Genomic DNA, 25,799 nt, shown 5'->3' with positions numbered 1-25,799 from the left:
TGGTTTATTCAGCTGCCGTGATTTCATTCAATAATCTTTCAATTTTTCTATCTATTTTCTGTATAAAAATATAGACAACACGACACGAATGCTGTCGTTCGTGATTAAATCGTTCCAAGTACTTTTGGTTACATGAAAAATCCTTTGACGCAAAAATTATGACTTTTTCAGATACATGTCTAAACAAACAAATCAAAGCGAACTGAATTACCTGTAATTGTTTTCATATCGATATTTCAGCATTTTCCCTCCTTCGACCAAAAGGTACCTGATAGTGTCTCCCTTGATTATTTCCTTCTCAAGGAGTCATTTTTTCCGAGGTTGGTTCCCACCCAAGTGTCTTCCTTCTCATGACCGGCCCGTCGATAGGATAGTCTAAAATAAACTAGTCTAAACTAGTCTTGTGCACCAGAGTGTCGTCTTTGAGGCTGTCCAAGAAGGAAGCATTTCACAACGCAAATGAGTAAAACATAATAAACGACTGTGGCGAAAAAATGTTTAGTTCTTCTTACGTGGTAGAAAGATTGAAATGGGAAACAGTCTTTGAAGCAGAGTAAACAAGAGAAGGACCGAAAGAAACGACGGTCTAGGATAGGCGAATAAAATAGGATTGCAAATCTCGAACGTGAAAAACTTCGGTTTCTTTTTGATTACTGAGTTTTTCTAAGTCTCTGAGGAAAATAATTTTTCAAACTTGGTTTTACCTCTTATTACAGTTTAAGTTTGTGAAAGACCTTTCTCCGTTGCTTTCGTTTTAAATAATTCACAAATATAACTGTGAATCCTGACAGCGAATGTAACAACTTGTGGATAAGAGACGCTTTCTTTTGTATCAAAGATCTTTGTGCGATCTGCAAGTTAAAAAGCTGATTAACAGTTAAATAGTAAGGAATTACTCACCTCATTTCCACGGTGGCCGTGGCACACCCTCCATCTTCAAATGTTAATCTCCTGTCGTATGTTAGACCCTCGGGAAATGCTTGCTTGAAATAGTCAGGAATGTCAGCAGGGTACTTCATAAAACATTTGAATCCATACTTCAAGGTCGGTGCCACTATGTCAAAGGCGAATTAAAGGGTCGCCCCATGTAAGGTAATCCAGGACAGTATTAGATTCTGGATTCCACGCTGTGGATTCCGGATTTCAGGTGCTGGATACCGGATTCTACCGTTGCAGATTCCGGATTCCAAAACACAAAAGATTCCAGATTTTAGTTTCTGGTTTGCCCCTAATTTTCGCATTGCGTTTTCTAGGAATGACTTCAATAGCGGATTTCGCTATTGAAGGACATGTTTGTGAATGCATGTTTGTCTATTCATATTTCCTAACAACATTTGATAATTATGAGAAATGTATAACAGCAAATTAAGGGATAAATTTTTGTTGCAGGAATACCTGTTGAGACTGTCCGTCTCTTAAGTCCAATGTCCATTCATTCCACATCTTTTTAGCAACTCTGAAGAGGCGTGGCCGCATTTCTTTCATACAGGTTCCTCGAGGTTCTTCAAGTGATTTAAAAGTAACAAAGAACTAATAGTTCAAATCTTTGCGTATCATTTTTAATTTGTAAATAACTGTTAGACTAAAAAGTTTTTTTAGTGCAGCAGCATATTTCCCTATCATCTCAAATTACTTTTTAAACTTTCCTTTTAAACAAAAACCGTGGTATTGAGGCAAAAATTTAAACTGGAATTTAATTTTAATGACACCCCGAGTAAATCGCGGACAGAAAAGCTTGTTTTCCTAGATGTAATTGGCGATGATGTTCGACGAGATTGCGCATAAAACGGTGTTAAACCAATTTAACTATACTTAAACATTTGAAAAATCGCGAAAGATCTTCATTTACACAGGAATCTTTGAAGAATAACAGATTCTCTTTTCTATACTTCCTTTTTTCTTTAAAAGGTTAGCCAAGTCATGTCGCATTACGTCGGCTATGAATCCTTCAGAGCAATGATTTTATAAGGTTTCAGATGACCCGCCGCTATTTTTTTTTTTAGAAAATATTGTTTGACCTTAAAACCTGGTAATATCTTATCTTTGTCGCACCGAGATATGATGCCTCATGAAATTTTAAATTTGTTATTCCAAATGCCAAATATCAAAGAAAGCGGTTTACGTTTAAATGCCGAACATTCAACCTATAAATAGACCTTTCCTGGCTCCCACAAATATCCATATATAACTTTCTTAAAAGTTTATCATAATTGGAAAAGTGTGGTCCGTCGCTCTGATAAGCTCACTCCTGCTAATCTTGGAAGCGACACTTCCCTTTCACTCTCCCTAGCTGCTCTCTGATCCTCTGGAGTTTGATCCTCATCATCTCCAACATCTTCGTCATCAGGGTCACCATTAGCAAGCCTGCAGAGCCTATTGTCCTCCTCAGACGTTAGAGTGATGCTTGAACCCTCGGCAGTGAATCCCAAAACTCGGGTTAGAATGAAGGGGTTCGCCCTTTGTAACACGAAAGTTCCTTGTTTAGGTGCCTCTGAAATATTCAGACAGAGAGGAAATCTGTCATGGTAGTACTTTACTAGCTAAATCACCGCAGTAACATTTGATTTATTTGTGTATTTCCATCACATGAGTGAATTGTTTACGATTGACTTCTGGATAAAGAACATCGTTCATTAATTTCCTTGTAAATTTACTTTCGAGATAGCTGAGTTACCTCACTGAGACTTGATATATCTACCTGAGTCTTGTGAGGCGGCCGCAGATGTCATGGATGGCCACAAGAAACAAATTTGCATTCGCTAGAAGTCTGCAAGAAGTGTTTTATTTTTCAAGTCTGCGTTGGCAGCAAATGAGTTACCATGTTTTCCTCGATTATGTGATTAGCACTGAATTCACTCAAAAGGAGAATTTACAGGTTGATCGTTATCTGACATAAACTTACTCATAAGGTTTGCCAGTGCCATCTCCTTCGATGGTGAACGCATGACCATTGACATAGTGCTCCATAAGCCAGGTCATCTTCATGGTATCAGCTAAAACCTGAATATTGGAAAAAAAAAAAGACATCAAAAATCCGTTCGGAAAAAAAAAACTTCAAGAATTCAAAATTGTCTTGTCCTAGAAAACTCCAAAGATGTCATTATCTTTGCCGAAAGTTTATCCGGTATAACATCATCATACATATATGTTATTTGCCGGCTGGGAGGTCCGTATGGTGAAAAACTGTGACCGAGGTCTTGAAAATACTGCCCGAGGCCGTAGGCCGAGGGCAGCATTTTCAAGACCGAGGTCACAGTTTTTCACCATACGGACCGACCCTTAGCCATTAAATAACATATTTATTGTTTTTAAACTTGACGAAATTCTTTCCGAAAGCACCCGAATGACTTATGGCCGTAAATACGGCAAGATCTTCCATAAACTGAAAAATTTTTGAGTGAGTAAATGGTAGTTAAAATAGAGGTGATGCAAATTTAAGAGAGATGCCTCAGCGAAACATTTTCATTTCCGTAACGATAAAGGTGATTTAAAAGGCTTCCAAACAAACTTTGAAACATTATTTTTGCAAGTATCTGTCACAATCTGACACCTGTCAATTAGAGAGCGCGCAGAAAAAAAAAATCGTAGGAACATTTGAAAACCAACAGAACTAGTTTGGCAAGGACTGTCACGACAATGTTTTCTTAAAAATCAGTTAATGATCTAACGGAAAGTATTATTTACTATCATCGACCATTCATTCATGTACGAAGATTTACCTCTGTTCATTAAGTAAACGGCGAGGAAAGTAATTGTGAGTAAATTCAATTTTTTATTTTGAAGTTGTGAGAGTTTGCTCGTTTGTTTGCTGTAATGGCGTGTTTAACTCTGATCTTTCCTTCACAAAAACTAAATTCGAACGGCACACTCCAACGAGACACAAGGGAATTTAATGCAGCCTTTTCTCAATTCCTTCAATTTCTGTTGTGCAATTTAAGGTACAATTGTCCAAATTGAACGGAATTGGAAAGACTCACCAGGAGCGTATATTTGTTGTAGAATTTAAATTAAAACTTCGCTCGCTTTTTTTTACTATGAACAAATTGCTCGAGAAAATTCAGATATTAAATGAATGAAAGTTCCATCGTTCAGTTTAACTGTAACCAAATACCTCACGTTTCAACTTTCTGGGTACTTTTTGTGAACGATTAAAATTAATTGCAGACGGTTTTTAGGCCGCTTGTCAACCAACGTAATGACACTATTGTTTATACAAATTCATTCTGAAACCAATATTTTTCTGTCAACCAAAGTGATTTGATAGAGAGAAAAGGGAGGATTCATAAGTTATTTATCGGCTTGAGGTAGTGACCGACGTGTTTGCTTAAAAATACTGCCCAGCCGGAAAACGAGGTATATTTATGAAAAATGACTACGAAAGTTGGGATGTACTCGGCGACTCACGAAAGCGTTACCGTGGCCCGTGGGCAGAGATAGGAAAATACTGACCGGGTAAAGAACCAATCAGATTGCAAGATTCGTTACCGTGCCCTCTAAAAAAACAATAAATTGATTTAAACGCTCTACAGACTAAGGTTGACCTAACGACACTGGGGACGAGTGACAGTCCTTGTAACTATTTTTCGAACCTCTCCATTTGGCGCTGATATTATTGCTAAAGCATTAAAACATTGAAGTTCAACGTTTCAATGCTTTGGAAAGTTAGGGCTGAACTGGTCCTAAGGCGGAGTTTTGCGATTACATGGTGTAGTGTAACCATAAGGTTTCAAAACTTGGTTGAATCGAAAGAAAAAGTAATCACCGAGCTGCAGTTCACTTACTTGCTTTGAATGAGGCATTTCCTCATTTCCTGAGGCTCAAACCCTCCCAACAAGCAGTGTTACAACTCGACGAGTCTGTATGGCAGGCGCTACAAACTGATGACGAACCTACAGCTTTCGCAAAATTTATATAGTGCTACGAACGTGACGAGCTAAGCTGCAGAAGATGCATAATTGACTCTATGATCTGACTACCAGGCAATATGCGCTACTTTACAACCATGGACGTGACTCTTGCCTAAGCGGGAGTGGCATTTACGCGACTATGAAATGCAATGTCCTGATTACTGATTTGACACCGTCCTGAATTCTGTTTTGTCTTCTGCTATCTAATGCTCGACTTAGAGAAACCAAAACCACTTAAATGCACCACTACGCGCCCCAGGTTGGAGGATTCCCCCCTAAAAAAATTTACCCGTTTCCGTCCCGCATTATGTAACCATGCGGTAATACAGGTATACAACTACATGATGTATCTGTCGATGCTAGAGTTAAACAAGCCTGCTACGTGAATAATGTATTGATAGAATCGCCTTATCATACTGCAAAATAAAGGATTTTTGTCTGTACAAGCATAATACAGTTCTGTCTAATAGGCAATTTCAAATACTACGTGACAAATTTTCGTTAATTGTACCGCTGTAATACAGTTTTAAAAAAAAGATTCTTTATTTACCTCTAGTCTGAACTTCGCATGATATTGCTGTTACTGTTTGCTTAAGTCCATTTTGGTATTTCAATTTGGTTGCTATTTTTTCTCCGATCTATCATCACTGCTCTTCTGAATACTCCAGAAATTTCTCTTTTACAACTAAAAATATAGGGATTACTTTTAACAAGGTTTTTAATCCTATAATTTTTTTAACGAATGAGTTCTTTCTGACATACGTGAGTAGGGTATTTAAAATTTATTGGACTGGAAGGATACTGATCTTTTATAAATATGCACTTAAACAGTGGATAGCGTTGAAGGCGTGTTCTGACTGGCTACTGAACTCTGAACTGATCCTTTGTTATTCTTTAAAGGGTAACTGACGGTTAAAGGGTCAATTTTTCGGAATACCGTCTAAATGCCTCAGATAACACACTGAAACAGATACAAAGTGCTTCGTATGCCTCTCCGTGCCTTTTTTCGCCGGGAGAACGATCCTAATTGCAGCTTCTTGAATCATGCGCCATTAACGCTTCGATTCTTCGAACATAAAATAGTGCACGAGAGTCAAAAAAGGATCATGGGCCCGTGCGCCGCGGCCGCCTCAATCAAGAAAGCGAGAATGGTGAGTAAATTTACGCTTGTAAATAAATTTTCTGCAAATCAGTCGCTTGTTAAATGTAGGAGCGATCAAGTAAAGAAAGCCAAATTTGCAGACTCTTGAATACTATGAGAGCGAAGTGTTTCTATGCTACACGTACGCACCTTCCGAAGCTAAGGTTTCACTGACTGAAAATATAAGCATGCAAACTTGTGGAGGTTAATTGGATGGATTATATACATTTCAACGCAATTTAATCCGTTTTAAGTTTTCCTTTGTTGAGTTTGGCGAACTATTAAAGATTTCTCGGCTTTTAATTTTAAACACGATTCAGCAAAAATATAGTATTCGCATATGCTGAATAGAATATTGTCTTAATGTTAACTTATTGTTTACTTCTGGTCTTTGCACCGAGCTGATAACTGTTCCTTTTGGTGAAACCAATCAAACAAGTTGTGTTCTCTATTTCTTCTATTCAACATCCTAAAAAAATTGCTACTTTACCGACTTTTTTTATTACAAGGTGTCAGTGTGGAGACTGCCAATCAATGTGGAAGGAGAAAGAAAACATCTTTTGCCAAGAAGTAAATGTGGTCAAAAATAAAAATTTGGAGGATGTTACAGTGGAAAAGTTGCAGGCAGAAGCCAGATGTATTGTCCAGCATCCAGGATAGGGGAAACTGGTGAAGGCTGACTCCATCTGCATTTTTTTTGGTACAAAACATCACTATACAGCGCTTCACTGGTTTTCGTTTTCTTTGTTTTACATCGTGTTGTTTTCAGTCAGGTTTTGATAACTTGAGCGTAAACATATGTATATATATATATATATGTATTGTATATTTTAGAGTTCAGGTCGTCAGGTCGTAATTTGAGAAACATTACGTGCTTGTTATTTCCGCAGCACGAGTTTGTCGCTGACTCGATTCCTTTTTATCGCCAAAGCACTGCGTTTAAACGGTGGGTACAAGGCAATCCCATGACATGTGCTTTAGGATCTCAGGCTGTCGGTTTGTTTTATTTGCGATAAACGAGCGTGAGTAATTTACTGTTCACTCAGCTGGAGTACTCTCAGCTTGAGACGAAACGTATCGAAGGAAATAAACAGAAAGTTACAACAGCAAGAAGTCTTCTTTTGTGCTGTTCACTAGTCTCCGCTAAAAAAAATAAAAAAGGATAATTCTTGTACATTTCCGGAACGTGGAAGAAGAGTTTCGTTCACGAAACCAGATGGTGACCTCCCATAATGCGCGACAACACTTAGCGCTTAGTCACGCTCACTCCAGAACCTATGGGCCTGAGGTCACAGTGATGTACAGCGGACAAAATCTAAAGTCCAATATTTTTCAGCATGGACTAAAAATATCTCTATAAGTATATGACTCGATAATGATTAGGAAGAACAAAAATGTTTGGAATATAATTTTTTTACAGCTGTTTGGAATGGCGTGCAAATAACCTGTAGCTCTGAATACAGAGAACCGATCCGTCGCCTTTCGATAACTCAACCTTTATTATTTTATTTCTCACTTCGTCAAGGATAGCAATCAAGCAATCAAGGATAGCAATCACTCAATCTTTATTGTACTCAGCAGGTAATTTAGTGTTAACAACTGAGTTGAAAACGTAAATTGGCCACCGTAAAGGGTAAAAACGCTGACGTTGCGAGCGTTAGCCCTTCGTCAGAACGATTCTTTGTACTCACTCCTGCTCAAAAAATAAATTGCAACGATTAAAATATTAAAAGTAGAAATTAGAGAGCTGGCTGTCTGGAATAACCATGGGGGCTAGCGGAGATAGGCAGCCAGTTGACATTAGCATTAAATAAAATTAAATTACAGGTCAGCAAGAAAACTGAAGCACAAATGCACACAGACGTGGAAAAAGGGAAAAAATTAAAAAGAAAAAACGGAGAAGAGGAAAAACGCTATTTCTGAAATATGAATGAAGTCTAAAATAGTTAAATTTATAAATGAATACAAAACATCAATATAAGAAAAACTTGAAAAGGTGACAGAATTTAACAAAAGACTAATTAACAGGTTGAGGTTCAGACTCAGTTTGGCCCAAGGAAACATATTGATATCTGTTGGTAAGATAAGAGATGAACCAATCTTTGGTTACACCTCAAATGCCATAATACTATAATTTTTCAATCAAGATATTATATTTTACAGTAGAAAAGGCTTAACTGAAATCAAAATATATACCACAAGAAAATTACTGGCATTCAATTGTATGTTGAATCAAGTCAATGATGCTTACGATAGCATGATCCGTGGAGTGATTCGCACGGAAGCCAAACTGCTTGCAATAAATTACTTTTTTCTCCTCCAGAACTTCAAAAATTTGTTATGCATTAACTTTTCTAACAGCTTGTTGAAAATATAGAGAATAGAAATGGGACAATAATTATTTAAACCTGTTTGCACGCCCTTTTTAAAAACAGGGGTAACTTTAGCTGTTTTAAATAAATCAGGGGCAATTCCTGTAGAAAAAGAAGCACTGAATTTAACTTCTAGAGGAGCAGATGTAAAATGTTTGATAGCTTTTTAAATAGCAACTCGTATGCTTTAAGGCCCAGTAGACTTATTAGCCCAATAATTTCATTTTCAATTTCAACTGCTGTTGTGGGAAATATAAAAAAACTATCTTGAGATGGAGATGTGAGATACTGAAGGAGGGATTTATTTACACGAGGAATATTCTTTGTCAAATTATTTCCAATATTAGCAAAGAAATTATTAAAAGCATCATCCATTGACTTAGGATCATTTAATTCAGCATCTTCAACAAGTAATTTAGTGCGAGCAGAGCCAGATCTGGATTTAAGATTAACAAGTTGTCCTATCCCCTTTCAGACTTTCTTAGAATCAGACATGTTTACAGGGAAATAATTATTATCATAACTGTTTTTACTTACTTTTAATGAGTGATGAACTTTATTTCTATAAAGTTTGAATTTGGTGAGATAATATATAGATTTAGTTTAAATATACTTCTTGAAAAGTTCATTTTTTATGTTGATTGAGACCATGGCTTAGATTTCACTCTTAATAAACGTTTGGAGAGTTGTATGAGAGGGATATGAACAACAATTATGCCAGATATTCTAGTTTTAAAGGAGTCAAACATTATATTGGGATCAGGATTAGCGTGTAATACACCTTCCCAATCAACTGACTGGATATCTTGGATTAGAGCAGATTCATCAAAATTAGAATAATCTCTTTTGTAGATCTTTACATTGATAGGTAAAGAAGTGAATTTTTGAATAATAAGGAAATTAGGTAGGTGATCAGTAAGATCATAAACAATATTCCCACTTAAGGTGAGGAACTCCAAAGAATTGAAGAAAATGTTATCGATTAGAGTTTTTAAGTGGTCAGTAATTCGAGTAGGTTGTAAAATGTGAGGTTGAAAGCTGAAGGACCCCAAAGTATTTAAAAAATCTTCTGTATCTGGGTGAGAATCCGGTTTAAGAAGGTCAAGATTAAAATCTCCCAAGCTGATGCAGAATTTATTCTCCCTATCAATCTTTTCAAGGTCGACATCTGTTTACTCTTTCCTTCGCTCGGCGGCCGGCTCTTTTCCCTCTAAAACAGGGCCACACGCGCCTAAAATCGAAGCTGCTGAATCACCATAAGACTTAAAAATAGATACAAATTTTCGATAAAATATACGGAACAAAACAAACAAAGCTCTTTCTCCATTCGCTTTCACTTTACCCGGGGGACGATGGCTCGTTGATATATCCCCATTTTTCAGGTCAACTTCAATCTTTCGACCGACCTCTACAACAATTTCGTTCGTATCTTCCCGCCTGTCACTAGAAATCTTTGGAATACCTCAGATTTCCAAGCAGTCTCGTCTGGAGTATTGTTCAAGTCCGTCAAATGATTCTTTTTAAAGCTTTTAACTGGTTTGTTGTAGCGAGGAGCTTAGCTTTTAGACCCTTGTTCTCATTAACCAGTTCTGTCATTCCTTCTTCGTAGCTTGACATTTTTTTAGTAGTTGGTTATAATTAGAGTTCGCTGTGGCGATAGACTTCCTCACTTCATCAATCGATTTGCGTAGAGGCTCTAAGGCCTCCTCCAACAAATTCTTGGATTCTTCTGTCGTTAGACCTCCCATAATGGTACGCAGGACGACATATAACGCGAAAAAAGAAGAAAAAAAGAGGAAAACGCAGCTTTGATAAGCTAAATTTACTGTAAATTTAACAAAGCTCAAAAATTACCGCCATCCTTCTCGCTGACCGCAAGGATGGGGTGTAACACTAAAATAATACAAGATAAATAACAGGAAATAAACTGAATTGTGTCTTCTTGGATTTGTAGACACTCAGGACCAATAATTGATGCCGGCTCTCGATGAGGGCCGGCCGTCAATTAAGCGTCGAAACAAATTTGAAGAAAATTTGGTTTTACGTAATATATCCTTTATTTGCGCATTTTAGGATTCTTTAACCTAAGAGGAATGTATTGGGACAAGGTTGAAAAATTTGGCGTCAGTTACAATTTAAGCAACTCGCGTCGGATTTGCGGGAAAAGATATTGTAATGATCGTTGCAGGAATAAATGAGATAAAGTTGTGTTTTCGTGGCATATGTGTCGCCCAGGGAAATTGCATGAGGCTGATATATATATATTGGAAAATCAAGGTAGAAATTATGGAGCGGACGTAACTTAAATTGGGTTAGTCTCTTTAAGTTTTCGACCGTACATAAGGCGAGCTTTAAAAGCGTCAACATAGAAAACAAACATGGCGGATCGATAATTCGCTCCCAGACAGTAAGAGAACAATGACATCATTTAAAGATTTTAAGACAGCCTTAAAGAAAAATAAGAAGAACTTTTGGTGATAGTTTTAACTAATGTATTTTCATAATTTAATCGATTTAAATATTTTTCTTTCTCGAAGATATTCGCTTAACAGAGCACTCTGATAATTCGAATTGCAATAAAATTTATGTATGTATGTATATATGACACGATCGAACAATTGTCATTTAAAAAGGTGTGTAAAACGATACAGTTTTTAGATAAGTAGACTCCAGGGTATCGAGCGACGATACTCGTGATATCCAAAGGTCTTCTGCGCCTGAAAAAGAGGTCGACAGAAGAGAAGATACCGGGTAAGATAGCAAAAAAACGACAGTTTCAAAATTTTACGTATGCCTAGATATCGATCTTGGCGAAGATCTGTTTTATGAAGAAAAGTTTTGGAAGAAAGAAGAGAGATCTTCCGAGTGGTATTCATCGCGTTTCCATCAGCAGAATTCCTAGAGATTTGGTGGGGCGTTTAACATATTTGTGCCCTTTCTATTTTAATTATATTAATTAATTTTAATCAGTATTATATAATTCAATTAATTTTAAGTTTGAGGCAGGACACAAGATGTGTAAACAGCGAAGAAACTGCCTTTATAACCGACTTTCGACTTCAAAATGATCAAGACGACAAACTTCACATATGGGGAAATTGTTGAAGACTTTAACCAAAGTCACTTGGAGAAAATTAAAATCAAATTAAGTAAAATTGCCGCTAGTGAGCACCTCCCTTTGTTATGTTTTAGCTCAAGAACGAAAACCATTTTGCTCATTTTAAGTTTTCAGTCCGACCCTTGTCTATTGTATATGGCAACTTTTAGTGATCTCAAAGGTAGAAAAGAATATATATTATGCATGAAAACCCAACGACGCTGTGCGCGTCATAAACAGGTTAAAACTTCACGAAGGCACCTTAAAAGTTACATAACCTTATGCAATATTACCTCATGCAATATTATGGAAAGATGGAAAAATCGACCCGCGACAGTTTGCGCGTTACATAACAAAGTATGCAATATCACCTTATGCAATATTATGGAAAAATGGAAAAATGGACCCGCAACAGTTTGCGCTTAGAGGCCACTCGACAACAGGTGCTCTTCTATTCATGTTACAAGCCATTTACGAGGTAGTAGATTGTGCTCATCTACGACCCGGGTCTGTTTTGGGTTGGGTCAGCCTGCTCAATTCGACCGTCTCTGACATTCACAATTTTCTATGGATCACAACCCGAGACTAAACCCTATTAAATGTAAAGAGATCTTAAATAACCTAATGTTATATCCTAACTTTACTCTCAGACCACTAGTCGTAGGCAACCATGGCAGAGAACGTGTATCGTCATGTTGACTACATATTTAAAAAAGCTTGCAAGTTTTCAAGTTTTTTTTAGGTTTTCATTGTATCATAACTCGTTAATTCAGTGAGCTACTGCAAGAGAGTTTAATAAACTGTCATTATCATAGTAATATTACCTTACACAATATCACCTTATGCAAGGTAGTATTACGTAACATTCGGCGGCATCTGGCAAAGTTTGAAAGGAATCCTCTGTCCTATGGGGTTCGCCTGAGATCGTTTTAATCAGTTTTAAAAATATCTGACAGCGGTAGCTCGCCGGAAACGCTTAAAAATGAGATTAAACGCACGCAGGCGTTGAAGGCTTTCTTAGTTCGTTTCTTTCCTTTTTTAACTCTTTGTTTGAATTTACTGTTAAAATTGTCAACGATAGAGAACAATTGTAAGAAAGAAAAGGGAACCCTTCCTCAAAAGTGTGTTATGTGAGCGACAATCGTTTATGTCACAGTCTGATTATCTCTCTTTGGCAGATAATTATCGAAATCTTTCGATACCTAAAAGCAACTTAAGTCTATAGTTACATAACTGATTAGCCTTGAAAATTACTCTGCCAGTTTTGCAGGTCAGAACTGTGGAATCGCTCGGTTCCACCGAGTTCTTTTTGGAGAAAAAAAAAACAGTCTGTGGTACTTCTTTTAATTACATTATTAACTGATGTTAGGGTCTGTTTATGCCATATTAAACCTTTGTGCTTTGTCAGTTCATTATGAAAACAGGTCACGGACAACTTCGCTATTTTCGTCAAAAGAATCTCCAAGGCTAAAATGGGCAGACAGCCAAGCCTAAGAGATAACACAAACTGTCTGAAAATTGTCTAAATTTGTATACACGTTATCCAGCGCGTGAGACATTTAATTGATCCTTGTCTTTTTGGCTTGAGTTGCACCATATAAATTTGGCAAACCAAGAAGGCTCACCATCAATTTCCTTCAACTGCAAGACGCACCTCTTAGACGGAAACAGTGCTCTTTGCTCGACTTTGTGAAGCCGATTTCAAGATGTCTCATTCAAAACATGTTAGTGAGTTGTAGTTAACATAAACTAGAAAAGGCGGGTTAAGTGCCTCTCTGGTAAATCTTTTTCTCCTGACAGATTTGGATAATTTTCTTCCAATATTCAGGTTTTAGCCGATACCATGAAGATGACATGGCTTATGGAGGGCTGTGTCAATGGTCATGCGTTCACCATCGAAGGAGAAGGCACTGGCAAACCTTACGAGTAAGTCTGTGTGAGATAAAGATCAACCTGTTAATTCTCCTTTTGCCTGGAGGCATTGCTGGTCTAACCAAAGCAAATTTGATTATTTCAGTTGTGTTTCTTGCGGCCGTTTGTGTCATCTGCGTATGGCTATCTTGGAAAAAGGGGTCTATAAATCCAAGTCTCATATAGGAACTCGCCAGAGGTCATTGTACGCAAGTCACTTATGTGATGAAAACGCACCAAAATAGTCATATGCTAGTGATTTCGTTGATATAATACTACCATATCGAACATATTCTCCATCTGAATATTTCAGAGGCAAACAAACAGGGACGTTCCGTGTTACACAGGGCGGACCCCTTCCATTTGCCGTTGACATAGTGGCACCGACCTTGAAGTATGGATTTAAATGTTTTATGAAGTACCCTGCTGATATTCCTGACTATTTCAAGCAAGCATTTCCCGAGGGTCTGACATACGACAGGAAATTAACATTTGAAGATGGAGGGTGTGCCACGGCCACCGTGGAAATGAGGTGAGTAATTCCTCACTAGTTAACTGTTAATTAGCTTTTTAACTTGCAGACTGCACAAAAATCTTTGAGTTATGTCTGTGAATGATCGAAAACAATAATCAAGTAAATTTTCTTGCATAGTCTGCAACACTACACAAAGATTTGGAATCGATGTGAAAATGTGAAAATTCACGACGGATTTCCATATTGAAGAACATCACAGAAGCTTCAAAAGTGCAGTATACCAGCGATACCGGTTACTTTTAAAATATAATGAGGGAAAACTCGGTTTGTACAAATTGACCTAATTTTTTTACATTCGTCTAACATAGTAATCTAACCTGTTGATTTAGAGGTTTTTTTCCCACTAAAATCTTGTTACCTCGTAAGGCAAACTCAAATTGTATGTTTAATCATTTTGCGTTCTGAAATGCTTCCTACTTTGACAGCCTCAAAGGCAACACTCTTGTGCACAAGACCAATTTCCAAGGAGGTAACTTTCCCATCGACGGGCCTGTCATGCAAAACAAGACGCTTGGCTGGGAACCAACCTCGGAGAAAATGACTCCTTGTGATGGAACAATCAAGGGAGACACTATCATGTACCTTTTGGTCGAGGGAGGGAAAATGCTGAAGTGTCGATATGAAAATAACTACAGGTAATTACGTTGGCTTCGACTGCTGTGTAGAGACATGTAAACATATATTCAGAAGCAGTGCACCCGAACGTTTAGTGTCACCTCCGAGGTTTGCACGTTTCTTCATTCGCCAAGTTTCCGAATTTTGGGATCATAACTTTTCAACAGCATCGGATTACATAACTGCAAAGCGGGATAAAAAGGCCAGTTGTGGACATTTGTCTGAAATTATTTTGATCGTTTACGATTATAATTATGACTCGAACGCTCTCTTCGGAAACCTTCTTCATCTTTGTGGTTACCAGGGCGTCGAAGAAGATGACTTGATATCTATACTGCTCATTTCAACCAGAAATAACGGATCATTTTTTATTTTTTTTCTCCAGAGCCAAGAAGGTGATACACGAGATGCCACCGAGCCATTTTGTGGATCTCCGCCTTGTGAAAACCAACCTTGATAAGGAAGGTTTGAAGTTTCAACTGGAAGAACATGCCGTAGCAAGAATCCTCGAGGTTTGAGGATTACTGGGGTGTCACTATCATTGTGAGTCTCGACATTGTTTGTAAAACAACATGAGATGAATAAAGAAGAGCGTTTTCAACCTCAAATGTACGTCGGTCTTACATGTTTTTAAACTTTCGCCTGATTATGAGGAGTTATGAAAAAAACGAATCAAATCCCTGCCGTTATTATTAGCTGCTTGCAGAAAGTGCATAAAGTTCGCTTCACAGTTGTCAAGGCCCAAATTTTTTTCCTATACTAAGCTATGGTGATTACATACTTTTGATTTCAACTTTATAAATCATTCAAATCTAGAAGATATGAGGATTGGTGCCAAAAAGAAATTTTAAGCTCAGCTGTCCCAGAAAACAATTCACTTTTCGACCTCCAGACAATTTCCCAAGAAAAGATGACATGAGTTCGAGAAGTTTAAACCTTCGTACATGTAAACACTAAATTGATTCATGCAACTCTTAATGAAGAAAATCTTCCCCTGTTGGACCTATTGAACGAGATGACCTCCATTGTTGAGCCAAGATTCGTATCACCTTAGTAAAGTTAATTCACAAATTCCCCGCTTTGGCCAATAAGATTGTAAAATTTTGAAGAAGACAAAAACCTTGAGTATGAAATAGAGGATATTATATGGCTGCGCCGAGATAAGAAATTTGTCTTCCAGTGTTTAAAAACATTCCACGAGTGAGCGAACATGTTTTCTCAAACTCATTTATAATGCACGAGGTCATTAACTAATTGTGTGGTCTCGTTTGTGTCACATGGATGCCCCTTGAAACCGGGTAAAGAACAGATCCAGACACGCGTGATTAGATATCCAAACACGTGTGTTTGGAAATCAATTTCCAAAATAATGCAGTACTTGAACAAATGTTTATTAACTTCCAGGATTATAGTAATCATTCTTTGTAGTTAACATTTGCGTTTACATTGCAATTCAAGAACATTCCAGAATTTAACTGATTTAACATTCCACGTACACTGCCTTCACCTTCCAAAAGTTCACTGTTAGTACTCGTGGTTTCCGTTACGCTACTAGATGAGCAAGATCCAAGTGGTTTAGACACTTTAACACAAAAATTGCAAATGGGACGCCAATGCAAAGTGTGACTGCTTTCAATGAATGAAGTGAAAAAACATAACATCTTTCATGATACTGACTAACAACCATGCACAAGCGACAATGAAAAAAAACAAGACAAATACTGAATATTTACGTGGACGTTCTGTTTTTGCGTTTATTGTTAATAAATTAGGCCCTTTTGAGGAGCCATTTCATAAACTCGAGCTTCATGTTTCAGCAGGATTTTCAAACACTCGAAAACAACAAAAACACTCGGCCTTCGGCTTCGTGCTTCCATTAGCTTTCTCGTGTTTGGAAACCCTGATGAAACACTCGCCCTCTCTTATGAAATATTGCATCTTTACCGTGTGAAGATATCACTTTTCGCGTGAAAGCTTATAATTACTTAGTGTTCATTGGTGTTTTGTATCATCGGTTTCGTTGAGGGATTTCATTCTCTATTCAATGCAAATCTCGCTCTGTCTCTACCTTTAGCTTGGCAAGTGCAAACGTGAAAGCCTGAATTTAAAAAAAATGAAAATTTCTCTTATCACCAGCACCACCAAAATCAGAAGCCTTTTTCATGGAAAACTCAGGGGGTGGGGAAGGGATCTTCTCCAGACCCCAAAAGAAAGGGGAAACCCGAATGCCAATGATAACTTGCTAGTAGATTAAAACATTAACACTGAAACCCACACTACATCTCAAATGACAATTTATTCAAATGCCCCTGGGCCGAGGGGGAGTTTGTTATTCCATATCAACTGGGGGTCAGTGGTCTGAGGATGAATCTAAGCATCGCATCGATTATTTTGAATGTTTAGCATGTTTTCTTACCTTGAGAGCATTCTGCTTAGATATTCAGAATTCTCATCTGAAAGCCATGATTGACAATACCACTGCTATATCCTATATTAATAGCATAGGTGGTCGAAGTGTCTTATGTAATGGAATTAGCCGGGAATTAGTGTTATGGTGTGCTAAACACAATATACAATATATGGGTCACATTGCAATACACATTCCTGGGAAACAAAATGTACTGGCTGATAAAGAGTCAAGGGTAAAGAAATCTGACTTTGAATGGAAACTTAATCCCTTAATCCCTAATTGTTTGAATCCATATCATTCCTTTGGGGAAAGTCTTTAATAGACCTGTTTGCTTCCAGGTTATGCTGTCAATTAAAACCTTTTGTTTCCTGGAAACCAGACCCAGAGGCGAAGGCTATTGATGTCTTCTCTCTTGACTGGAACGATCAAAATCTTTACACCTTTCTTCCATTTGCTCTCATAAACAGGGTACTTCAAATTGTTCCAATGTGGACAATTCAAGTTTGGTTTCCCAGACTTCGACGTCTTTTAATAGATAATCCACTTGTCCTTCCCAAGCATCCAAGGAGCTTGATCCTTCTATTCAGTCAGGGAAAAGCACATCCTCTTCAAAAGACACTAACTCTTCTCGCATGCAAGTCATCAGGAACTCTCACACAGCAAGAGGCATTTTGCAAAAAGCTGCCAAAATCATCTTGCACTCTTAGAAAGGGAGTGCACAGAAGGAGTATTCCATTTACCTCAAGAAGTGGTTGACCTCGTGCCCTTCAAAGCCACTCCAACACAAGCTTTAGATTTTATGATGGATCTTTTTTAACCAGGCCCGGGCTACAATGCTACGAAGACAGTTAGATCTTCCTTATCTCAGGTATTACCTATTTCTTCAGGAGTTCATTTGGAGAACTACCAGTTATGAAGCACTTTCTTAAAGGGGTTTTTCAGCAAAAACCTGCTTTAGCAAGATATACTGTCACCTGGGACCCCTCTAGGTTGTTAAACAATTTGACGACTTTGACTCCAGTTAAGGAATCAACATTGAAATTGTTCACATAAAAAATTGCTGCAATGTTATCAGCACAGAGAGGTGCCAAACTCTCCAATTCTTGGACGTTTAAAACTTGTTGTTGGACGTACTCAATTGGACGCAAACTAAAGCAAACCAAACCTAGACACGAGCTGGAGTTCCCAGGTTATCCTTCAGACACTAGTCTCTGTGTTGTTGTTATTATAAAAGAATATTTAGAACGTACCAAACACTTTCGTAAGGGTATAACAAGTCTATTTGTTACATATGTTAAACCATACAAAGCAGCTACTAGGAGTACTATATCTCGTTAGATTAAGAGCACTTTTGGTATTGACATAAGTCGTTTTAAACCTCATAGTGTTAGGGCATCATCAACCAGTGCAGCTGCACTGGCTAAGGTACTTCTTGATATCATTCTCCGAACTGCTGGTTGGTCAGGACACTGCACCTTTGCAAATTATTACTAAAAACCAATCCGAGAACATGAGAATTTAGCACAAGTTAAAGCTTGATGATAATTCTTATGAGTCATCGCGAGGTATTAGGGATCACATGCCCACCCTTACTTGCGTATGAAATAAACCCACCCAATTTATAACTTTTTTCGCCTTTCAAAGTTGATTTCACAATCTCATGTGATGCCTAGAACTGCATGATGACTCAACTGAATTCCTATCAAACTTCAACTTGCAAGTAAGTCTCGTTTAACGCTCAATTTATTAAGCTCCTTATTTAAAACGGTCGGAATTTGCTCAATGAACTAATTTGATAATTGGCTGTCACTCTAATTAAATCGCTGAGTGTTTGAAGTCAGCAGGGCAAAGAAAATTAATAAATTCCAGATGTTTTTATATTTTTCTGCTTCCAAACACCTTATTCTATGAAAACAAGCGAAGTTTTTAATGGTCTTATCTGGATTTGAGCAATATCAAACAAGAAAGAAAGTACTCTTGGTCAATTTCAGAAAGCTCTCAAAAAAGTGTTTATAAATGATTATAAATGACGAACCCCTGAATAAACGAAAATCAAACTGAAATGATATATATACACCTTACATATCACACAGTTTAAGAATACAAAAGACTTTTGCAGCGTGATACGAGGACCGGGCTTTTAAACTATTGAAATTTTTCGATGTCGTAAGAGGGCCTTTTGCAGCTTTGATTATGGAGAGCTCAAAAATTTTATTTTCACGTATCTCCAGAAAATAATGTGGTTTTATTTACCTGCTACAAAAGATAATTTATTGGGAAAAGTTTGAGGGAAAACTTTGTTCCCATGCGAAATGCCCTGGACCGCCTTTACAGAGACCTTAAGTATTACATCTCGATTTAAATTGGAAGAATTGAAAAAGATCTTTCCAAGTAGAAATTGTTTTCGAAAGTTTTGGTCGAGAGGATATTGCACATGCAATGAACCAACGCGAAGAATAACACACGCTTGTACCAAACATGAAATAAAAGAGATTCTCATTAAAAGCAATACAATAAGACATTATGACAGTAAGACTGGAGATATAAAAATGTAATACTTCGATCATTAGTAAAAATATGGTTGCGTTTAATTAGATTTCATTCTTTTAAAATTCAGGCTTTCATGTTTGTACTTCAATTAAAGCTGGTGCCAAGCTAAAAGTAGAGACAGAGCGAAATTTGTATCGAATAAAGAATGAAATATCTCAACGAAACCTATGATGCAAAACACCAATGAAATACCAAGTAGTTATACGCTTTCACACGAAAAGTGAAATCTTCACATGGTAAAGATAACATGTTCGCTCACTCGTGAAATATTTTTAAACACTGGAAGACAAATTTCTTATCTCTGTGCGGCCATGTAATATCATTTATTTCATACCCAAGGTTTTTGTCTTTTTCAAAATTGTAAAATCTTATTGGCCGAAGCAGGGAATTTGTGAATTGACTTTATTTAGGTGTTACGACTCTTGGTTCAACGATGGAGGTCATCCCACACAATTACTCCAACAAGGGGAGAGTTTATTCATGGAGAGCTGCATGAATCAATATAGTGTTTAAGGGTAGGAAGTTTAAAGTTCCTTGAACTCATATTATCTTTTCATGGGAAAGTGTCTAGAGGTTGAAAAGTAAAGTGATTTATAAAGTTGAAATCAAAATTATGTAATCACCATAGGTCAGTGTAAGAAAAATTTGGGCCTTGACAACTGTAAAGCGAACTTTATGCACTTTCTGCAAGCAACGAATAATAACGGCAGGGATCTGGTTCTTTCCCTTTCATAACTCCTCATAATCAGTCGAAAGTTTAAAAACATGGAAAACCGACGTACATTTGAGATTGAAAACGCTCTTCTTTATTCATCTTATGTTGTTGCATAAGCAATGTTGAAATTCACAATGATAGTGACTCTCCTGTAATCCTCAAGCTTCGAGGATTTCTGCCACAACATGTTCTTCCAGTTGAAACTTCAAACCTTCTTTATCCAGGTTGGTTCTGACAAGGCGGAGATCCAGAAAATGGCTCGGTGGCATCTTGTGTATCACCTTCTTGGCTTTGGCGGAAAAAAAAAAAACAAAAACAAGAATGATCCGTGAGTTCTCGCTGAAATGAGAAGTTTAGAAATTAAGTCATCTACTTCGACGCTCTGGTAACCTCAAAGATGAAGATAGTTTCCGAACAGTGCGTTCGAGTTGTAATTAATCAAAATAAAGTAAAATAATTCGGGTGCACTGCTTCTGAATATATGTGTACATGTCTATACACAGCAGTCGAAGCCATTGTAATTACCTTTAATTGTTTTCATATCGACATTTCAGCATTTTCCCTCCTTCGACAAAAAGGTACATGATAGTTTCTCCCTTGATTGTTCCATCACAAGGAGTCATTTTCTCCGAGGTTGGTTCTCAGCCAAGCGTCTTGTTTTGCATGACAGGCCCGTCGATGGGAAAGTTGTCTCCTTGGAAATTGGTCTTGTGAACAAGAGTGTTGCCTTTGAGGCTGTCAGAGTAGGAAGCATTTCAGAACGCAAAATGAATAAAACATACATTTTGAGTCCACCTTACGAGATAACAAGATCTCAATGGAAAAAAAAAACCTCTAAATCAACAGGTTCGATTACTATGATAGAAGACAAAAATAAGCCGCAAAGGAACAAAATGACGAATGTAAAAAAAAAATTTAGGCTAGTTTTGAGGCTTCCATGATGTCTTTCATCATGGAAATCCGTCGTGAATCTTTGTGCAGTGTTGCAGAATATGCAAGAAAATTTATATGATTTTTGTTTTTTGGTCATTCACAGGTGATACTCTTAATTAGAAACGTTCTCTTATGTATCAAAGACCTTTGTGCAATCTGCAAGTTAAAATAGTAAAGAATTACTCACCTCATTTTCACAGAGGCCGTGGCACACCCTCCATCTTGAAATGTTAATTTCCTGTCGTATGTCAAACCCTCGGGAAATGCTTGCTCGTAATAGTCAGAAATATCAGCGGGGTACTTCATAAAACATTTGAATCCATACTTCAAAGTCGGTGCCACTATGTCAACGGGGAACGGAAGTGGTCCGACCTTTGTAACACGGAATGTCCCTGTTTCTTTGCCTCTGAAATATTCAGATGGAGAGGATTTTCGATATGGTAGTATTTTATGAAGGAAATCACTGAAGTAGCATATAACTATTTTCGTGACATTTCCCCTTTTTCGAAGACAGCCATACGCAGATGACACAAACGGCCACAAGAAACATAACTGAAATAATCAAATTTGCTTTGGTTAGACCAGCAATGCAGTCAGGCAAAAGGAGAATTGACAGGTTGATCGTTATCTCACATAAACTTACTCGTAAGGTTTGCCAGTGCCTTCTCCTTCGATGGTGAACGCATGACCATTGACACAGCCCTCCATAAGCCATGTCATCTTCATGGTAACGGCTAAAACCTAAATAATGGAAAGAAAATTATCAAAACCGTTAGGAGAAAAAGATTTTCTTGAGAGGCACTTAACCCGCCTATTCTATTAGCTATGTCAGCCACAATTCACTTACTTGCTTTGAATGAGGCATCTTATAATCCGCCTCGCGAAGTCGAGCAACGAGCGATGTTACCGCCCAAGAGGTGTGTCTTGTCGTTGAATCAAACTTGTAGCGACCCTCCTTGGTTCGCCAAAGTTATTACGCAAGCCAAACAGACAATGATCAATTGAATGTCTCATCTGGCAGACAATGTGTATACAAATTTATACCCTTTTCCGACGGTTTATGTAATCTTTGAAGTTTGGCTGTCCGCCCACTTTGACCAAAGAAATGCTTTTGACGAAAGCAAAAGCATTCCTTGCTTTTGTAACAACGTTGTCCGTGTCTATTTTTATAATGAACTAAAAAAGCACGAAGGTTCAATATGGCATAAACAGACTCTAAATTTACAACATCAGTTAATAATGTAATTAAAGAAGTATTACAGACTGTGCTTTCTTTCTTTTTCTTTCTGAATGGAACTGGGTGGAAGCGAGCGATTCCTCAGTTCTGGCCTGCAAAACTGGCAGAGTAAGTTTCAAGGCTAATAATTTATATAACTATAGACCTAAGTTGCTCTTGGGTATTAAAAGATGCCCTATATTATTTGCCCAGCGAGAGATAATCATGTGAATTCATACTTTAAGCTCGGTGCCAGCATGTCAAACGCCGATTGAAGGGGGTTTGCCCTTTGTAACGTGGACTGACCTTGTTTGTTTGCCTCTGAAATATTCATTGTTGTACCCTCGGCTTAAAAGATGTTATCTGCCTTACGAGAGATGACCATTTGAAGCCATTCTTCAAGGTCGGTGCCATTATGTCCAAGGTGAATACAATGAGTCCGCCCTTTGTAACACGGAATGTCCCTGTTTGTTTGCCTCTGAAATCTTCGTTGTTGTACCCTTGACTATCAGTCTGCGTGCATTTTACGTCATTTTGAAGCATTTTCGGTGAGCTACCGCTGTTAGTTTTTTTTTTTTAACTTCTGAAACGATCTCAGGCGAACCTTTTAGAGCAGATGATTCATTAAAAACTTTGCCAGATGCCGCCGAATGTTATATAATACTACATTGCATAATATTATGTATTTTTTAAGGTGCCTCCGTGAAGTTTTAGCCGTAATCTTTCGATACCTAGGGGCAACTTAAGTCTATAGTTATATAACTTATTAACCTTGAAACTTACTCTGTCAGTTTTGCAGGCCAGAACTTTGGAATCGCTCGGTTCGACCGATTTCCATCTCGGAAAAAAAAACAGTCTGTAATACTTCTAATACTACATCATTAACTTTTGTTGGGTAAATTTCGAGTCCGTTCATGCAATATTGAACCTTCGTGCTTTGTCAGTTCATTATGAAAACAGGTCACGGACAACGTTGCTATTTTTGGCAAAAGAATTCCCAAGGTTAAAATGGGCAGACGTCTAAGCTTAAGAGATTACAGAAACTGTCGGAAAAGGGTGTAAATTTGTGTACACATTATCCGGAGGATGAGAGATTTAATTGATCATTGTCTGTTTGGGTTGAATGGCACCATATAAATTTAGCAAACCAAGGCGGGTCGCTATCAGTTTGATTCAACTGCAAGACACACCTCTTGGGCGGTAACAGTGCTGGTTTCTCGACTTTGCGAAGCGGATTTTAAGATGTCTCATTCAAAACATGTAAGTGAATTGTAGTTTACATAGCTAATTTAATAGGCGGGTTAAGTGCTTCTCTAGAAAATCTTTTTCTCCTAACGGTTTTTTGATAATTTTCTTCCGATATTCAGGTTTTAGCCGATACCATGAAGATGACGTGGCTTATGGAGGGTTGTGTTAATGGTCATGCGTTTACCATCGAAGGAGAAGGCACTGGCAAACCTTACGAGTAAGTTTGTGTCAGATAACGATCGACCTTTTCTCCTTTTGCGCGGATACATTGCTGGTCTGAGCAAAGCAAATTTGATTATTTCAGTTGTGTTTCTTGCGGCCGTTTGTGTCATCTGCGTATGGCTGTCTTGGAATAAGGGGTAGATCGATCCAAGCTTCATATACTAACTAGTCCAGAATTCATTGTACGTAAGTCACTTATGTGATGAAAACGCACCAAAATAGTCATATGCTAGTGATTTCGTTTATAAAATACTACCATATCGAAAATACTCTCCATCTGAATATTTCAGAGGCAAACAAGCAGGGACGTTCCGTGTTACAAAGGGCGGACCCCTTCCATTTGCCGTTGACATAGTGGCACCGACCTTGAAGTATGGATTCAAATGTTTTATGAAGTATCCTGCTGATATTCCTGACTATTTCAAGCAAGCATTTCCCGAGGGTCTGACATACGACAGGAAATTAACATTTGAAGATGGAGGGTGTGCCACGGCCACCGTGGAAATGAGGTGAGTAATTCCTCACTATTTAACTGTTGATCAGCTTTTTAACTTGTAGATTGCACAAAGATCTTTGAGTTACGTCTGTGAATGATCGAAAACAAAAATCATTTAAATTTTCTTGCATATTCTGCAACACTACACAAAGATTTGGGCTCGTTGTGACAAAATGAAAATTCACGACGGATTTCCATAATGAAGAGGATCGTGGAAGCTTCAAAAGCGCAGTAAACTGGCAATAACCGGTTAATTTTCAAAATAATTGGGCAAAACTCAGTTTGTATAAACTAGCCTTCATTTTTTTACATTCGTCACTTTCTTCCTTTCAGGCTAATTTTTCTTTCAACATAGTAATCTAACCTGTTACCTCGCAAGATGGATTCAAAATGTATGTTTTAATCATTTTGCGTTCTGAAATGCTTCCTACTTTGACAGCCTCAAAGGCAACACTCTTGTGCACAAGACCAATTTCCAAGGAGGCAACTTTCCCATCGACGGGCCTGTCATGCAAAACAAGACTCTTGGCTGGGAACCAACCTCGGAGAAAATGACTCCTTGTGATGGAATAATCAAGGGAGACACTATCATGTACCTTTTGGTCGAAGGAGGGAAAATGCTGAAATGTCGATATGAAAATAATTACAGGTGATTACGTTGGCTTCGACTGCTGTGTACAGACATGTAAACGTATATTTAGAAGCAGTGCACCCGAATGTTTAGAGTCACCTCCATGGTTTGCTTGTGTTTTTATTCGCCAAATTCGCTTAAATTTCCGAATTTTGGGATCATAACTTTTCAACAGCATCGGATTACATACCTGCAAAGCTAGATAAAGGTCCATTGTGGACATTTCTCTGAGATTATTTTGATCGCTTTCTATCATAATTACAATGCTCCTTATTTCAGCGAGAAATCACGGATCATTTTTGATTTTTTTCTCCAGAGCCAAGAAGGTGATACACGAGATGCCACCGAGCCATTTTGTGGATCTTCGCCTTGTGAAAACCAACCTGGATAAGGAAGGTTTGAAGTTTCAATTGGAAGAACATGCCGTGGCACGAATCCTCGAGGTTTGAGGATTACTGGGGAGTCACTATCATTGTGAGTCTCGACATTGTTTGTAAAACAACATGAGATGAATAAAGAAGAGCGTTTTCAACCTCAAATGTACGTCAGTTTTACATGTTTTCAAACTTTCGATTGATTATGAGGAGTTATGAAAGAGAATGAACCAAATCCCTGCTGTTATTATTCGTTGCTTGCAGAAAGTGCGTTAAGTTCGCTTCACAGTTGTCAAGGCCCAAATATTTCCTACAATGACCTATGGTGATTATATAATTTTGATTTCAACTTTATCATTTAGATCTTGAAGATATGAGGATTGGTGCCAGAAAGAAAATTCCAGCTCAGCTATCCCAGAAAACAAT

General features: G+C 37.8%; 2 protein-coding genes and 2 pseudogenes across 2 annotated transcripts; 2 read left to right on the top strand and 2 right to left on the bottom strand.

The window, feature by feature from the left end:
* Window positions 1-207: 207 nt before the first annotated feature.
* On the bottom strand, window positions 208-4,799 carry LOC131785446 (GFP-like fluorescent chromoprotein amFP486; annotated as a pseudogene).
* An 8,409-nt stretch (window positions 4,800-13,208) lies between these two features.
* On the top strand, window positions 13,209-15,102 carry LOC131785534 (GFP-like fluorescent chromoprotein amFP486). Its single transcript, XM_059102443.2, has 5 exons — window positions 13,209-13,241; window positions 13,346-13,443; window positions 13,742-13,960; window positions 14,389-14,598; window positions 14,964-15,102. Exons 1-5 carry the CDS (start codon window positions 13,224-13,226, stop codon window positions 15,094-15,096), a joined length of 678 nt encoding a protein of 225 aa, XP_058958426.2. The 5' UTR covers window positions 13,209-13,223; the 3' UTR covers window positions 15,097-15,102.
* Window positions 15,103-20,411: 5,309 nt separating this feature from the next.
* LOC131785445 (GFP-like fluorescent chromoprotein amFP486) lies at window positions 20,412-22,051 on the bottom strand (annotated as a pseudogene).
* A 1,739-nt stretch (window positions 22,052-23,790) lies between these two features.
* On the top strand, window positions 23,791-25,453 carry LOC131785532 (GFP-like fluorescent chromoprotein amFP486). Its single transcript, XM_059102441.2, has 4 exons — window positions 23,791-23,867; window positions 24,163-24,381; window positions 24,808-25,017; window positions 25,316-25,453. The coding sequence occupies exons 1-4, from the start codon at window positions 23,791-23,793 to the stop codon at window positions 25,446-25,448; spliced, it is 639 nt and encodes a 212-aa protein (XP_058958424.2). The 3' UTR covers window positions 25,449-25,453.
* The last annotated feature ends 346 nt before the right edge of the window (window positions 25,454-25,799 follow it).

Source organism: Pocillopora verrucosa, chromosome 1 (assembly GCF_036669915.1).
Source record: "Pocillopora verrucosa isolate sample1 chromosome 1, ASM3666991v2, whole genome shotgun sequence".
Classification (NCBI taxonomy): domain Eukaryota; kingdom Metazoa; phylum Cnidaria; class Anthozoa; order Scleractinia; family Pocilloporidae; genus Pocillopora; species Pocillopora verrucosa.
This window is presented reverse-complemented; position numbering and strand designations above follow the sequence as displayed.

What these genes read in the sequence shown, in the direction of transcription:
- LOC131785534 (XM_059102443.2), top strand. An exon ending in GGCACTGGCAAACCTTACGA is followed by an intron (nt 13,444 to 13,741) that starts GTAAGTCTGTGT and finishes TGAATATTTCAG; the next exon opens with AGGCAAACAAACAGGGACGT. An exon ending in ACGGCCACCGTGGAAATGAG is followed by an intron (nt 13,961 to 14,388) that starts GTGAGTAATTCC and finishes CTACTTTGACAG; the next exon opens with CCTCAAAGGCAACACTCTTG.
- LOC131785532 (XM_059102441.2), top strand. Translation starts at nt 23,791, where the DNA reads ATGACGTGGCTTATGGAGGGTTGTGTTAATGGTCATGCGTTTACCATC. An exon ending in GGCACTGGCAAACCTTACGA is followed by an intron (nt 23,868 to 24,162) that starts GTAAGTTTGTGT and finishes TGAATATTTCAG; the next exon opens with AGGCAAACAAGCAGGGACGT. An exon ending in ACGGCCACCGTGGAAATGAG is followed by an intron (nt 24,382 to 24,807) that starts GTGAGTAATTCC and finishes CTACTTTGACAG; the next exon opens with CCTCAAAGGCAACACTCTTG.